A 15,826-nucleotide genomic window follows, 5' to 3' on the forward strand; every position below is an offset into this window, starting at 1 on the left:
CACTATCAAAATTAGGAATACGCCTGGTGGGGCACAACGCCAAAACAAGTTGGGTCCAAACGGTTCATATTCAAATAGTAAAATTCAGGCGAGTTGCATTCATACAATCAGATCAAAAGCACCACTTACATTCATTACCAAATAGTTGTTTGATGGATAAATTTTCAAATGTAAGAAATCAGAACCTTGGGTCTAATTGGAAGCAAATGTTTGTTGCTTATTTCAAGTTTAGACTCGTCAAATTTGACTGGCTACATATATCTTTACTGATCACTAGTACAGACCCATTACACAAACTTCTATCAAGTCTATGAAAGATTAATCGAAGTTACTATTCTATCATCAATGTGATCCGAAAAGATTCATATCGACTGAACTCAAAAAAGTTTGGTTCATATGGACTAATGGAAGCAATATGACAGGACTATGAACGCTACTTTGATTAGATAAAGTTTAACACTATGATTCACAATACCATACGAAAATTGTCGTACATGATGTAACTCATTTATTTCTCCCTTGAAAATAATTGAGCAATAATATTCAGACCCTAAATCGGAGATCATGGCAATGAGTAAAAGAGCTATAAACTACCCAGTAGCAGAAGCTCAAGCACTGAATAGAGTCCAAAATGGCTTATGGTACCTGTCACTTCGAGCAAGAAGTCTCTACAAAAGGTTTTCTGTGCCGCCATTTTCATGAACACGTTCAGGTTTACGACATGGTTGAGGTGATGCATTTTCTTTCTTTATAGTTTCAGCACCTGGAGGAAGACATCTTTTCGAGAAAAAACTAGCAATAGTTTTTGTTCTTGCGCGAGGCTTCTCTGAAAATACAAAAATTCTATCTTAATCTCCCGGAACAAAAACACGACTTAACTTGAGATACAATCATACAAAAAACGTAGTTCGGAACTTAAATGAAGCTTTAAAATGATCGGAATACCTGGAGTGACAGACAATCCAAGCTTGTCCAAGATCTCTTTCTTCACCTGAATATAGTATGAACATCTTTTAGTTATTACTTATTAGATAATGTGAAGAGGTGCGTACCTTTTGATAATCAACTCGGATGAAGCCGAGGATGACGAAGTAATAACTCGGTTGAATCCGAGTAATGGAAGAAGATGCTCTCGGTGTGAACCGAGAGGAAGGACAGCAGCTCTCGGTTGAACCCGAGAGGTATGAGAGTGATTCTCGGGTGAAACCGAGAGTGGAAGAATAACTAAACTCGGTTGAATCCGAGAGGAGGCAGCAGCAGCTCCGGTGAGACCGAGAGATGAAGTGAGATAGTTTCGGAGAGAACCGAGAAGAAGAAGATGATATGTTAATTGTGTGAGAGAGAGATTAAGGTAAAACCTTTTGTTTATTCACAATAACATATTTATTACATTATGTATCGATCTCTTTATATAGGTTTACATTGAAGAAGTTTTAGAAATAGAAAATAGAAATAGAAAAACTAATTAATACAACATTCCTAATAGCACTAGGATTAGGATTCCTAATTATAGTAGGAAATCCTTGCCCTAACAATGGACTAATCCACTCGGTTTAGCCGAGTGGAGTAGACTCTCTAACACTCCCCCTCAAGTTAGAGCGGGAATGGAAGTAACGCCTAACTTGCCAATAATGTTCTTGAACGGTTCTGCCCCGAGTGGTTTGGTGAAGATATCTGCAAGCTGAGAATCTGAACTTGTAAAGCGCGTGGCAATGACGTTATCTTTGATCTTCTCACGAACGATGTGGCAATCTATCTCAATGTGTTTGGTACGTTCGTGAAAGACTGGATTATCAGCAATGTGGAGAGCGGCTTTATTGTCGCAATAAACTGTCATCGGATCCGAGTGATCAATTCCAAAATCAAGTAATAAATACTTGAGCCATTGTAATTCACATGTGAGGATGGCTAAAGCTCGATATTCTGCTTCTGCCGAAGACTTGGCAACGGTGGGTTGCTTCTTTGATTTCCATGAAAGTGGGCTAGAACCCAACATTGTAAAATATCCTGTAGTCGATCTACGGGTCGAAGGACAACCAGCCCAATCTGAATCACAGTAACCTGTGATATGGAGAGAGCTGTTTGCGGATAAAAATACTCCTTTATCAAGGGTACCTTTCAAGTATCGTAGTACGCGATGGGCGGCGTCTAGGTGTACCTGACTAGGTGTTTGCATGAATTGACTAAGGTTATTCACAGCAAAAGCGATATCTGGCCGTGTAACTGTTAAGTAGAGAAGCCGGCCAATTAGGCGACGGTAAACTGACGGATCCGTCAATGGTGTACCGTCAGTGGGACTAAGGCGAAGTTTCTGTTCCATAGGGAACTCAGAGGGACGTGCAGCGGTTAGTCCAGAATCTTTTAAAATATCAAGTGCATATTTTCTTTGACATAGAAAAATGCCTTGTGACGAACGAGAAACTTCAATACCAAGGAAGTACTGGAGACGTCCTAAATCTTTTAGGGAGAAAGCATTATTTAAGAATGATTTTAACTTGGAAATAGCATGATCATTATTTCCTGTGATAATGATATCATCCACATAGACTAGAACATAAATCTGAGTGGAGGGGGAACGAAAAGTAAAAAGTGAATAATCACTCTTAGATTGAGAGAAGCCACGTTCAAGTAGAACGGAGGAAAATTTGGAAAACCACTGACGGGAAGCCTGTTTGAGACCATAAATAGACTTGTGAAGGCGGCATACTTTAGACTCCCCCTTAGATGAAAATCCGGGGGGAAGTTTCATGTAAACCTCCTCATGAAGGTCGCCTTGGAGAAAGGCATTATTAACGTCCAATTGATGGAGAGACCAGCCTTTAATGGCGGCGAGAGAGAGAAGGACACGAACGGTTACTAGTTTAGCAACCGGAGCAAAAGTATCATTGTAGTCCAAGCCCTCTATTTGAGTATAGCCTTTAGCCACTAAGCGAGCTTTATAACGTTCTATGGAGCCATCGGGCTTGAACTTTATTTTATACACCCACTTACAACCAATAGGTTTCTTGCCGGGTGGTAAGTTGGTGAGTGTCCATGTTTTGTTTTCTTCCAAGGCCGAAATTTCCTTAGCCATGGCTTCTTTCCAATGAGAAGATTTCATTGCTTGTGAGAAAGAAGTTGGTTCGGTGGAAGATAAGACCGAGGAAAGAAATTGTTGATGAGATGTCGAAAAGGAATTGATAGAGAAATAGTTTTCAAGTGGGTACTTGACAGTAGTGGTGTTGGAGCAAACGTAGTCTTTGAAGTGACTAGGGGGTTGACGAGACCTAACCGGTCTGCCGGTGTCAACGGCGGGAGCGCCGGAAGGGAGATCGCCGGTCGGTGGAAGAGAGACGACCGGGCCGGGATTGTGAATGGGGGTTGCTCTCGGTACCCCTGAAGTGGGTTGGCCGTCAGAATGATCTGACGGCACCCCTGAACCGGGAAGCCCGTCAGAGAGATCTGTGGGCACCTCCGTAGGAGAAGCCGGAACCTCTGTCGGCACCCCCGAAGGGATAGCAGCAGGGGTGTCTGCAGGCACCCCTGAGGCTGAATCCACAACCGGGACGACAGGGACAGTAGGTTCTTCGGTGAACCTGCTGCTGTCGGCCGGTGAATTGGTGGAAGACTCGGCTGTCACCGGAAACTCAAAGGTTCCGTCATCATCTAAAGAGAGAGATGGAGACGGGTCGGCGTGAGGAGCTTGTGCCGGAGATGGAGAAGCCATCGGAAAACGGTTTTCGAAGAATGTGACGTCTCTTGAGATGAAAATACGTTTAGTAGATAAGTCGTAGATACGATAACCCTTTTGTCCACTTGGGTAGCCAAGAAAGATGCCGGCGGATGACCGGGCATCCATCTTGGTTTTGACCAAAGGTATACGGGCATAACAAAGGCATCCGAAGACGCGTAAGTGTGAAAGATTCGGAGGAGTACCCATGAGAATTTCATGAGGGGATTTCCCATCAAGGATTGGTGTGGGTAGTTTATTAATGAGATAGACGGCGGTTAGAACGCATTCTCCCCAAAAAGAAAGAGGGAGATGAGCTTGAAGTCGTAAAGATCTAGCGACCTCAAGAATATGTCGATGTTTTCGCTCTACAACACCGTTTTGTTGGGGGGTATAAGTACAACTTCGTTGATGGATAATCCCCTTCTCAAGAAACCAACTTTGAAGAGAATGATTTATGAACTCGGAACCATTGTCCGATCGAATTGTTTTTATTACACACTCAAATTGTGTTTGAACATAATTAGAGAAATTCCTAATTTGGACGGTAGAATCCGATTTAGAATTTAGGAGAAATATCCAAGTACAACGAGAAAAATCGTCAACAAGGGTCAAGAAATAACGACACCCGGAGGTGGAGGGAACCGGAAAAGGACCCCATATATCGGCGTGAACCAACTCAAATATATGAGTGGAAGAAGTGGTGCTAGTAGGAAAAGGCAATCGACATTGCTTAGAAAGTGGGCAAACATCGCACGGCACTTTATTAGATAAAAATTTAAAATTCATACATGGAAGTCTTGAATTAAAAAATTGAAAACGAGAAAAGGAAGGATGGCCTAAACGGCAATGCCATAAAGAAAAAGACTCATGACTAGATTTATCTTGGACTAAATTTGAAACGGAAAAAATTTGACGCTCCGTGCGAAGGAAGTAAAGGTCGTCATGAAGACTACCATGCCCAATCTCCATCTTCGTTGTTCGGTCCTGGAAAAGACATAAGTCATTGTCAAATAAGACGGTACAACGAAGAGATTTAGAAATTTGAGATATAGATATGAGATTAAATTGAAAAGATGGAATATGAAGCACATCTTGTAAATAAAAATTATTGGAAAAATAAACCGAACCAATATGGTGGACTTTAACTCTTGATCCATCGGGTAATCTAACAAATAGATCCGGAGGAGCAAGGGAATAGGAAGAAAAACGGGATAAAACCGAACATATATGCTTAGCGGCACCGGAATCAATAACCCAAGGAGGGTGAGAAGAAGAAGTATACTTACCGGTGAGGTTGACAAGTGGATCCTTGTTGAGACGGAGAGAGGATGTGGGCTGTTTGTGTTGATCCAACAAAGCCAAAACCGATTGATATTGCTCCGGAGTTAGGGATGTTGCTGTAGGCACCCCCACATCGGTTTGATGTGTGACCGAATTGGTGGCCGCATCTTGCCGAGAACGTGGTCTTCCACGTTGACCATAGTTTGGTGGATAACCATGGAGTTTGTAGCATGTTGAACTATCATGGCCATGAAGTTTACAATGATCACAAAACGGTCGTTGGCGTTTTGGTCTTTGTTTATCGGAACCATAGGACCGATTTTGATTATATTCATTGAAACCAACGGCTAGGGCAGCAGCGTTGTTATCTATATTCATAGGAGAAACAATGTTTTGTTGAACCTCTTCTTGTTTAACAAGAGAATGAATTCGAAGAATAGAAGGGAATGGTTCAATCAACAAAATTTGACTCCGAATTGAGGAGAATCGGTCATTAAGACCTTGGAGAAACTCCATAGCTCTATCTTGATTTGTCCGATCAATCAAGGATCTACCATGACCACATGTACAAGGCTCGGTAATTAGCAAAGAGTTAAGTTCATCTTGAAGAGCCTTGAGTTTGGTAAAGTATGTGGAAACATCGGAATTATCTTGTTTTAGACAAGAAATAGCTCTCTTCAATTGGAATATTTTGGGAGCATTGCTTTGGTGAAAACGATCATATAGATTGTGCCATATATCAAAGGCCGATTCATCATATAAGATTGAATCACGAAGAGGTGGATCAACGGAATTGATGAGCCAACTAGAGACGAGATCATTACATCGTCCCCATAATTCTAATTCTTTTGGATCGGTGGGTTTTTCAATGCTTCCATCAACGAAACCAAGTTTAGCTTTAGCCCTTAAGGCCTTAGTCATTCCTCGTGACCATGAGGAGTAATTGTCACCGGTTAGAAGCGGTGTGATGAGAATAGTAGTAGGAGAATCCGAGTGGTGAACATCAAACGGCCCACTATTGGTGCTAGGATTAATTTGAGAGATCTCCGAAGATTCGGGGGTAGTCATCTTTCAAAAAAAAATTGAATTCTTTAGGCTCTTATACCATGTGAAGAGGTGCGTACCTTTTGATAATCAACTCGGATGAAGCCGAGGATGACGAAGTAATAACTCGGTTGAATCCGAGTAATGGAAGAAGATGCTCTCGGTGTGAACCGAGAGGAAGGACAGCAGCTCTCGGTTGAACCCGAGAGGTATGAGAGTGATTCTCGGGTGAAACCGAGAGTGGAAGAATAACTAAACTCGGTTGAATCCGAGAGGAGGCAGCAGCAGCTCCGGTGAGACCGAGAGATGAAGTGAGATAGTTTCGGAGAGAACCGAGAAGAAGAAGATGATATGTTAATTGTGTGAGAGAGAGATTAAGGTAAAACCTTTTGTTTATTCACAATAACATATTTATTACATTATGTATCGATCTCTTTATATAGGTTTACATTGAAGAAGTTTTAGAAATAGAAAATAGAAATAGAAAAACTAATTAATACAACATTCCTAATAGCACTAGGATTAGGATTCCTAATTATAGTAGGAAATCCTTGCCCTAACAATGGACTAATCCACTCGGTTTAGCCGAGTGGAGTAGACTCTCTAACAGATAAGCATTATTTTAAGATATTAAAACATAATTACAACAGTTATACGACAATATTCTTTTTTTGTGGACTTCCACCTCATTTTCGTTTATTGCCTTTAAGGTTTCAAAACTTGTTGCTAAAACCTTGATCACAGAAATGGAATCTGCTGTATACTGTTGTAAGGTCATTTTATTTTATCAATAAAATTACTCATTAAAATTTGAAACTTTTGATACAAATTGATCGTCTAGAATGCGGTTTGAATCCCATAACAAGGAGAAGCTTACAATTAGTTACTATGTCATGCTAGGTATAAGATATTGTAAGTTTAAGTCGAACACAAAGAGGCTAAGACCCAAGTACAACAACCAAACTCTACTTGATGACTTGATAGATTGATGACTTTTATCTGACTTTTTGGTAGTTAATATCATATAAATCCATTTAGGAATGGGATTTGAGTATATGGGTTATACTGAGATGAATAAAATTCTATTTAGAACTTACAAATGATGTAAACATAAACGTGACTCTTCGAAACAACAAATAGGTGATTTGACAATGTTCTTAATAAGCATATAAAGGATAATAATAATAATAAGATAAAAATGGTTGGAATTTACCTGCCACCGGTTATCCACAAACTCAGCTGTTTCGCGCACTTTGTTTCTTAATTGGGTCTTCGAGACACTAGGGAACTTCCGTTGCAAAGAATCTATAACCTTGCAAATCCCTTGTGAGAATTCTTGGATAGACAACACCTGAGAGCAGGAAAAATGTTTCAAGTAAGTTAACTGGAGTAAAGACGATTTGTGGGTGAATAGATTCATTATCATATTTTTAGTGTCTATAGTAAAAAAAGGTATAATTTACTTACAACTTCAAGCAAGTCATTATCCTCTAGTACCGGTACAGATCTTGAAGGTATAGCGCCATTCTTGTTATGTGACACGCGAACCTCATGATCTTCATCTTGTGCACTATTGCATGTGGATATATTTATAGGTGTGGCACTGGGGAAAGCACGTATGCTCAAAGATTGAAGAAACATCTGCTCAATCTTAGCAGTGCCGTTGAGACCTTCCATCATCATCATCAGTGTTGTTTTCTCATTTGTTAAGTTTGATATGATCAACGGCTGGTTCTTTCGAAGTGCATGCTCAGTCAAATTGTTGATATATTTCTGCTGACGAAGCAATACCAAAAATTCCTCATTATCAACATCTAGCTTGCAACTAGATGAACTTCGGGCCTCATCTTCAGGGCAATCAACCTCCATGCTATCAACATGTACACCCTGGATGTAGAATAAAAAAAGATAGACTTAATTTAACCCATAGAAGTTGTTCCTAGGTTGTAACGAGAGAAACCAATAGATAGACATATTCTGTTGTTAGTGTGGAACTGGTCTACAAGGATAAAACAATTGAAAATAGATTATAATAATACATTTGATTTTGGTGTTAAATAGTACCTCATTCTCGGATAGATATCCATCAGGTACAAGAAAACTATCTTCAGTTTCATCTTCATCATCCATCTTTAGGTTTCCCTCCTCCGAAATGTCTTCCTCTTCGTCTTTGTCACAGTCAGAAAGATTTTCACCAGGATCTTCCTGCATATTGCGTAATAGATTATTAATTGCAGTTACTGAACTACTAACAGAGTTATTTGTTTGGATAATGAACCACAAATACCTCTTCCCATTCCTCATCACTGTCAATTTCGTAATCCAAGTCAGGGTCCTTCTTAAAAGGGTGGCGAGGTCCAACAGCATTACTGCAATAAAACATAAAAGTTAGTTAAGCATAAGAACGTCACATAACCCAATGGGCAAAAAAGTCTAGGGCACCAAGAGCTTGAAAAGCTAGCTAGATGGTAGTAAACACCAAATTAAACAGTGTATGGTGCAAAATGGCAAAGATCTGGTTTGCATTTCAGGTGACCTAAGTGACACATTACACGGAAGCAACCATGGCCAAACACAGGTTACACTTCCAAACAGTATTCACAGTGACATTCCATCTTAAACTTCCTTCAGAACAAGTACTCGTACAGATAAATATTGAACAGGTAAATGCAAATTAATAAACTATAACTTGCCTTTTTTTGGACATAGTCCCATAATATGCTGGCCTGTTGCTCTTGTCAAATTGCAGTAACTTTTTTACTCTATTGCATATCCGGCTGCTATCTGCATTATCTCCACATTTATCATCAGGAACAGTTTCCTCCCAATCGTCAACAAGTTTCTCAATGTTCGACTCCTCGCATAGGATGAGCCCTTTCCTAGAAGATATGCCTTTTGCTGAATGCCCAGCAGACTCAGAAGATGCCCCCTGTAATTTTAATTCCTTGACTAATGCAGTCTTAGGTTTCTGACGTACACCCCAGCGCCTTGATCTGTCCGACCGGGTAGAATGACCTAATCTAGTCCAAGCATCAACATGCGACCTGGTAATCATTATAAGTAAAGCGCTCAGATATTTCCTGTGATATTCATTCATGAAAAACAAAGCAACAAAAAAAGAGGGGAACTTACTTCCAGAGATCACTGGTATTAGTACCATCCGTCGACAAAAGGACGCCATCCATTGACAAGGTTACAGCATTAAGCTTACATTCATCGCTTTCTTTGGGGAAACTCAAAGTTTGCAACTTGGTAGAAGGTAAATCATCCTTACTAGTTGAACTGTTACTTTTGTTTTTAAGAAACCGCTCCATGATTGTTGCCTGCTTTTGCAATGCTTTTTGCTTTTTCATATTAATGACTTCCTTCTCTCGTCTTCGCTGTTCCTTCTCATCTTCCTCCTGCTTCCTTTTGAGTTGCTTCTTCATCTCAGCTTCTTCTTTTTCACGGCGTCTTGCTTCCTTCTCAGCCTCTTCTTGCAACCTCTTTTGCTCCTTCTCCTGTAGCGAATGACCAATTCAACATTGAAATGAAACACCTCCCAAAATGTGAGCTAACAATAAAAAGCTCCACACTAAGACCCATTAAGCTATCATAAAGGTTCACTACAGAAGTATACCACAAGAAGAATCCTAGAAACACTGCTATTTACATAAAGAGTTGGATTGCAAAGTGGAACACTTGAACTTACATTTTGCAATTTATTTTTCTGGCTTTCACGATCCATTCTCTTCTTTTCCTTCTCAGCCTCCCGTTTATTTCTTTCCAACTCCTTTGTTAGCTCTTTTTCTTTTAATTTTGCTTCCTTCTCGGCCCTAATATAATAAAGAACAGGAACATACTGTTAGGGAAGAGTGTAACTTGTTATTAAATCATAGCATACAGAAAACTATAAGTATTTATTCTCATACAAGTCTGCTCCATTCTTCTGCACCATGCTGTCCACCAAGAGACGAATATCTGCCTCATTTAACACTTTTACAAGCTTATCTGAGATTTTTGTCAAGTCCGTCTTGTAACTCGGATGATTAAGAGGGGTTTCTAATGCACTTATCATTGCTGAAATGCAAACAGTAACAAGTATGTATCAGCAAGCTAGAAATGAAATTAAAATCCAAAACCATACATTTGTTTGTGATTGGCTGATTTCTTAGTAAGCACTTACCTGCTTATAATCAAGTCTACACGCTAAGAAAAACGCATTCCTTCAAACATTATGTCCCTAATAATTAAGGCACAAGGCTCTATATACCAAGTAGAACATGGGCATCCACGTCTCGGGTGGATGAAACTGTGCTCGACTCTTTTGTTAATCGTTTTCAGCAGGGTATGGCATTTAGGACGGAAAAACCTTTTCTACCAAAATAAAGGTCATATAAGGAAATGAATTTTGTGTGAACTCAGAAGGCAGCCCAATTATAGATAGTAGAGCTTCAAACAATGCCAATACCGCCCAGTCACGTCTCTTGGGTCTGAGAGACACTAGAATAGGGGATAAACACAGTGCGAGGGGGGAGGGGGGAGGGGGGAGGATGTGTCTGGCGGACAAATCTATAAAGTGAAACTGCAATCAACAATTTTATTTCGTACTTTTATAGAGAAAGGGACTCTTGACTGGTCCAATTCTGAATATCAGTTCATTATTGGAAAGAATCCTCTCCCACTTTTTGAGTTGTGGAAACATGAACCTTATGTGATAATGGAAGCCCCAAACGGGGAATTGAGATTTTTCTCTAATAGGAGATCAGGAACTATTCACTAGAATTAGCAACAATCCTGTTTGCTACAACCCACCGGCCTCATTTAACATGTACGTGCAAGAATTTCGATTGTGAGGTATAAGATAATAAACTAGAACGAAATATCTCAGAACAATCGGCTGTGCTTGCCAATCAAAGAGTTACATATAAAGACACTCATAAACAAGGACAAATATTTACAACTACGCGGTTCTCAACAAATTCTCTCGTGTATATATAGACACAACACCTAAACTCAGCCTACTAAAAATACCAAAGATAAACAATTAATGCACTCCGAATGATCATCTTACCTGAAACAGCAGTAATTCTCTCATGGATTTTCTTCCGGCAAACCCGACGAACATTAAAAAGGCCTCTTTGTGTTTTGGGAAGTAATTTTAAGTCTCTTGTCTAAACATCAAACAAAAAGGAAAACAAGTTAAAATCAATAAGGACAGGTAAAGAAATAATAACCAAATGTCAACAAAATTAATCACCTCCCAACACCATAAGCATGTTTCACTATCGTCTTCCAACACGTCGGCATCAGCATTACCAATGCCATACATCGATCTTTGCCCAACCAAGAGCACAGTACTTCTCACAGATGCTAAAGTAATCCCTTCTTTAGTCTTAAGCTTTTCATAAATCTCATCAACTAACTTCGAAAATGGGAGATTACTCTCTTCCAGTAAACAAGCAAATAAAGAATTACCAGAATAGGAATTTCCTATCTCCTCAAACTGCACCTTTTGATCCAAAACTTCTTTAAAATACTGAAATAAACTACCAAGTTCTCCACGTAATTCATCAATCTTAGTTTCTTTTTCTTCTCTACTCAAAGGTTCGGGAATCAAAGAGACTCTCTTTCGTTTCAGTGTTTTCTTAACCTTTTTCCCTAACTCATTATCTTCGTTAACAGGTGAACTATCTATCATCGTTATATCCGCCATTAAACCCTAAAAAAACATAAAGAAAGAAGTCTAGGTCAGACACTAAATCGTTCATTTAAGATCCGAAACCAAGGAGGCTAAATTATAACAAATAACATTCAATCTTTTCTTAAATCAAGTATTATAGATCGAATAAAAAAACCGCATTTACCGGATGTAAAGAAGAAATCAAAGAACAAGAAAGAATAAAATCGAAGAAAATGAAGAGAAAAAACTTACCGATTTGATCCCAATCTAGGTTTCTGAGTGGTCTCAGAACAGTAAGAATCAACTAAAAGAAGCGGATCTTCACAGCGATCTATGAGACTTTTGAGTGATTTTGCAAAAATATGACTGAAATGAAATCTCCTCTTTGGTTTCTGTGAATATGAAATCTCCCCTTTGGTTTCTAGAGAGAGAAAATGAAAAAGGGTCGAAATTGAAATCTCCAAATCAACTATTTTTATGGGTTTGGAGTAGAGAGAGAAATGGTTGATGGAATTTCGGGAGTTCATCCAGCGGCTGGAAAAGAGTTTGAGGGAAAACGAACGGTGGATTAGAAGTGAAATTTCCCGCCATGTAGAATTGAGCGAAAAATAAATGGCGGCTTCTTTTCGCGCCTCTTCCATTTCTTTACTAGGGCCAACCCTAGTGACGGGCTAGGTTTAGGGTTGGTCGTCCATGATCAACCTGAAAGTTTAGCCCTTAAAAAAAGATTTTACTACCCGCCCTTAAAAGTTAAAATTAATCAGTTATTGAGTGTACTCCCCTCTTCAATTGGTTATTGAGTTTACCTCCTAGATTTTTTTTATTGGGAGATTTAGTAATGGATCCGCACTTATTTAGCTATATTAGGACTACGTCCTAAAATGAACTTACTTATCCATATTAGGACTACACCCTAAAATGATTATCGTTTAGGCGTGCTTTTTTTTTTCGTTATTGAAGGATCGTTTAGGCGTGTTAACCCACACAGGTTGATTTTCCGTTAAATGGTCGTTACATGAGGGGAGTCCTAGTAACATGTTTCATCTCTGACGAAATTACCTCCTCCAAATCTGACGGTCAACACATGCATAAGAATATCAACGGGTCAGATCAATTCCTCCCTTCTTCTGGTTGTTGGAATATTATTCCAAGTTTGCCCTTCATCCTCTCTCCGACGGTCATTCTCTATAAAGTCAATGCATGCCCTCCACTCTTTACTTTGAAAATCTTGGGAAAACTTGGCAAGCAAATATAAGTGTTAGTCGACTAGTTCACGCTAAAAATGACGGGAGGAGGGTCAAAAATAGGTTTAGGTAGTCAAGTATTGCAAATCTGAATTTCTTTCGAATTGGGGGTTTTCACTAAATATTATATTTTACCTAACTGCAGTTGTTATTGTTTAACAAGAAATTTCGTATGTAATGAAGTTATCTTCTTGTATAACTCATTTGTTTTATGTAAAGGTGATAAAGTTCTATGAAGTTTTATCAAGTTCCATTGCATTTCCTGCCATGACAAAACTATTAAAACACAAGAACCATGCGTTTTCTCTTTCATTTCCATATAAGTACACAAAGAAAACACTTGAAGTTTCATTCAAGTTTAACAGTACACGTGCAACAAAAACCCAATAACAAGTCTATTGCATTTCCAAGACAGAAGTACACAAAGAAAACACATCATAGGTATGATAAAATCAACCAAACAACAAGCATAACTCAAACTTCATTGCATAAAAGAAACAGTAGCAAACCCCATCTCTTCTATTTACAAACAATTCAGAAGGAAAGTTTCAAACTCTCCATAAACAATAACAACTATAGTTAGGTAAGATACCTCATTGTAAATATAGTATTTAGTGAAGGTCCCCCATTTGAAAAAAAAATCCAGATTTGAATTCCTGACTACCTAAACCTATTTTTGACCTTTCTCCCACCAGTTTTAGCATGAATCGATCGACTAACACTTGCATTTGCTTGCCAAGATTTCCAAGCGAAGAGTGGAGGACATGCCTTGGTTTTATAGAGGATGACTATCGAAGGGTTGGAGGGATGAAGGTAATCTATGAATAATATTCCAACATCTACAAGAAAAGAATAACTGATCAGGATTGCTGATCTTCTTATGCATGTGTTGACTGTCAGATTTAGAGGGGGTATTTTCATCCTAGAAGAAGCATGTGACTCACACGCCCCTCACGTAACGACCACTAGACGAGAAATTATCTTTTGGGGGTTAACATCTAAACGGTAATCATTTTAGGGGTGTACTCCTAATATAGTTAAATAAGTGAGGTCAATTACTAAAATGCCCCTTTTTTTTATTTTTGTCAAAAACAGTAAGATTACGTTGGGTGCGCGAAAACGAATATAATTATAAAGAATAACGATCTGCCAATGTGATTTCTAAAAAATTGTAATGCCTTATTTTATAGTTTGGCTTTATTAAGATTGTGTCTGATAGAGATTGGTTTTGTCAGTAGATTGTTGAATCTACGATTGCAGTTGTCATACGCCAATGTGATTTCTAAAAATTGTAATGTCTTATTTTATAGTTTGGCTTTATTAAGATTGTGACTGATAGGGATTGATTTTGTCAGTAGATTGTTTAATCTACGATTGCGATTGTCATACGCCAAATTTAGATTTAGTGGTTTTGATAAAAAAACAGTAAGGTAAACTCAATTACCAATTAGTTCAGAAGATGGTGTATAGTTAGAAAATCAAAAAAGAAAAAGTATAAATAATATCAAATTTATCTTGGAAAATGTATAGGGTTAGGTAGTATTTGTTTTTCTCTTTCATGTTTTATCCCTACAAATATTTGTTTTTTGTTTCTAGTTTAACATAAAAAGTTTAGAGAGAAAATAATATGAGGGTTCGACCTCTCTCTAGACGGAGATAATCAACTACAAGAGAGGTAACGCAACACTGATTTGCTCCCTTGACCTTTATACAATCTTCCCTTTACCATTTTCATCCACTTCGGCCCATTTTTTCTATTCAACTTCACCTTCACTTTCATCCAAGATGAAATGTAAAAACATATCAACCGGTAATTGGATACACGTAGACTAGATTACTTTATTCATTTACTAAATCTTTATTTTTAACTTCAACTTTAAATATATTTAACTCTATTGCTATGTGTTGGATGATAGATGAAAATTGTATATTTTAAACACAATATTTACTTCCTTCAAAAAAAAAAAAACAATACTTACTTTTTATTTTTCTTTTTGTTTCCGTAGAAATATCTTACAAGTAATGTTGTCGACATTAATAGAACCTTCGCAAATAATAATTTTGCAAAGAATGAAACGGTTGAAAACAATTTTTATGAAAGTCTAACTTACACAAAGTCAATTGCATGCGTCGCATGTGGTTGAACAAGACGATCAAAGTAGGCATTTGGCGGGCCTAGTGATAGTTTTATATTAATCTTTGTTATATGTCCAAAGTTACCAAATTGCTCATGGTTTAGTTTGGTTACCATCTAAACCCTCAATGAGCGGTTTGGAATTTGGATACTATTTCATACCAATCCATTCCTGTAAACAATTTGTCCTCCATGAAAATTGACGAATCGGGTTGCTTTTTTCATATATTGACGCATAAAATCAAGACAACACTCCATAAAAACTCGGAGAAACAATCAAACTAACATAATGCGACAAAAAACAATATAAACACGGAGGAAATTCGCAAACCACAATTTCACCAAAGAAATGTGCGACGAATAAAGTGAAAAACGTAAATAGCTAAAGTCAAACATACACCGTAAATCATGCAAAGTAAAAGAATAAGGAAGATGAAGATTGAAGTGGGTAAGCAGCTGCTGCTAGTTTCACGGGCAAACCAAAAGAATAAGGACAACGAAGGGACTTAGGTTAGGGTTATCATCTCATCTTGATCCTTCTTCACATTAATATCATATGATATGAATTTGATAGGTTCATTTCGATTTTAATGGTTTTGAATCCACTTACTGAACCAAACCAGTCTTGTTTTGAAATTCTACAACTGTACCAAACCATTCGTTGTTTGGTTCGGTTTGAAAACCGACTAGTCATGTTTGATATATTTTTGGACACCCTTATACATACATTCTAAAAGTTACTCCTTATC

At 38.3% G+C, this 15,826-nt stretch overlaps 1 protein-coding gene across 2 annotated transcripts; it reads right to left on the bottom strand.

The window, feature by feature from the left end:
- Nucleotides 1–421: 421 nt before the first annotated feature.
- On the bottom strand, nt 422–12,316 carry LOC147568850 (chromatin assembly factor 1 subunit FAS1-like). 2 transcript variants are annotated; one of them, XR_015231129.1, is made up of 13 exons: nt 11,952–12,264; nt 11,277–11,738; nt 11,091–11,190; nt 9,949–10,096; nt 9,729–9,852; nt 9,170–9,537; nt 8,731–9,081; nt 8,325–8,406; nt 8,102–8,242; nt 7,505–7,924; nt 6,646–7,388; nt 946–1,023; nt 422–826 (listed from the first exon to the last, which is right to left on the bottom strand). XR_015231129.1 is itself a non-coding variant. In XM_086655237.1 (13 exons), exons 2-13 carry the CDS (start codon nt 11,730–11,732, stop codon nt 669–671), a joined length of 2,532 nt encoding a protein of 843 aa, XP_086511363.1. In that variant the 5' UTR covers nt 11,733–11,738; nt 11,952–12,316; the 3' UTR covers nt 422–668. The 2 variants fall into 2 exon arrangements, 1 of the variants encoding a protein (XP_086511363.1); XM_086655237.1 differs by having other exon boundaries at nt 946–991; nt 7,251–7,388; nt 11,952–12,316.
- Between the last annotated feature and the right edge of the window lie 3,510 nt (nt 12,317–15,826).

The sequence above is a fragment of the Eschscholzia californica genome, unplaced genomic scaffold (assembly GCF_041429995.1).
Source record: "Eschscholzia californica isolate CP2 unplaced genomic scaffold, dmEscCali1.0.p SCAF_1, whole genome shotgun sequence".
NCBI lineage: Eukaryota > Viridiplantae > Streptophyta > Magnoliopsida > Ranunculales > Papaveraceae > Eschscholzia > Eschscholzia californica.

What these genes read in the sequence shown, in the direction of transcription:
- LOC147568850 (XM_086655237.1), bottom strand. Translation starts at nt 11,732, where the DNA reads ATGGCGGATATAACGATGATAGATAGTTCACCTGTTAACGAAGATAAT. An exon ending in CATGCTTATGGTGTTGGGAG is followed by an intron (nt 11,191 to 11,276) that starts GTGATTAATTTT and finishes TTTGATGTTTAG; the next exon opens with ACAAGAGACTTAAAATTACT. An exon ending in TGGATTGTCTGTCACTCCAG is followed by an intron (nt 827 to 945) that starts GTATTCCGATCA and finishes TTGTATTTTCAG; the next exon opens with AGAAGCCTCGCGCAAGAACA.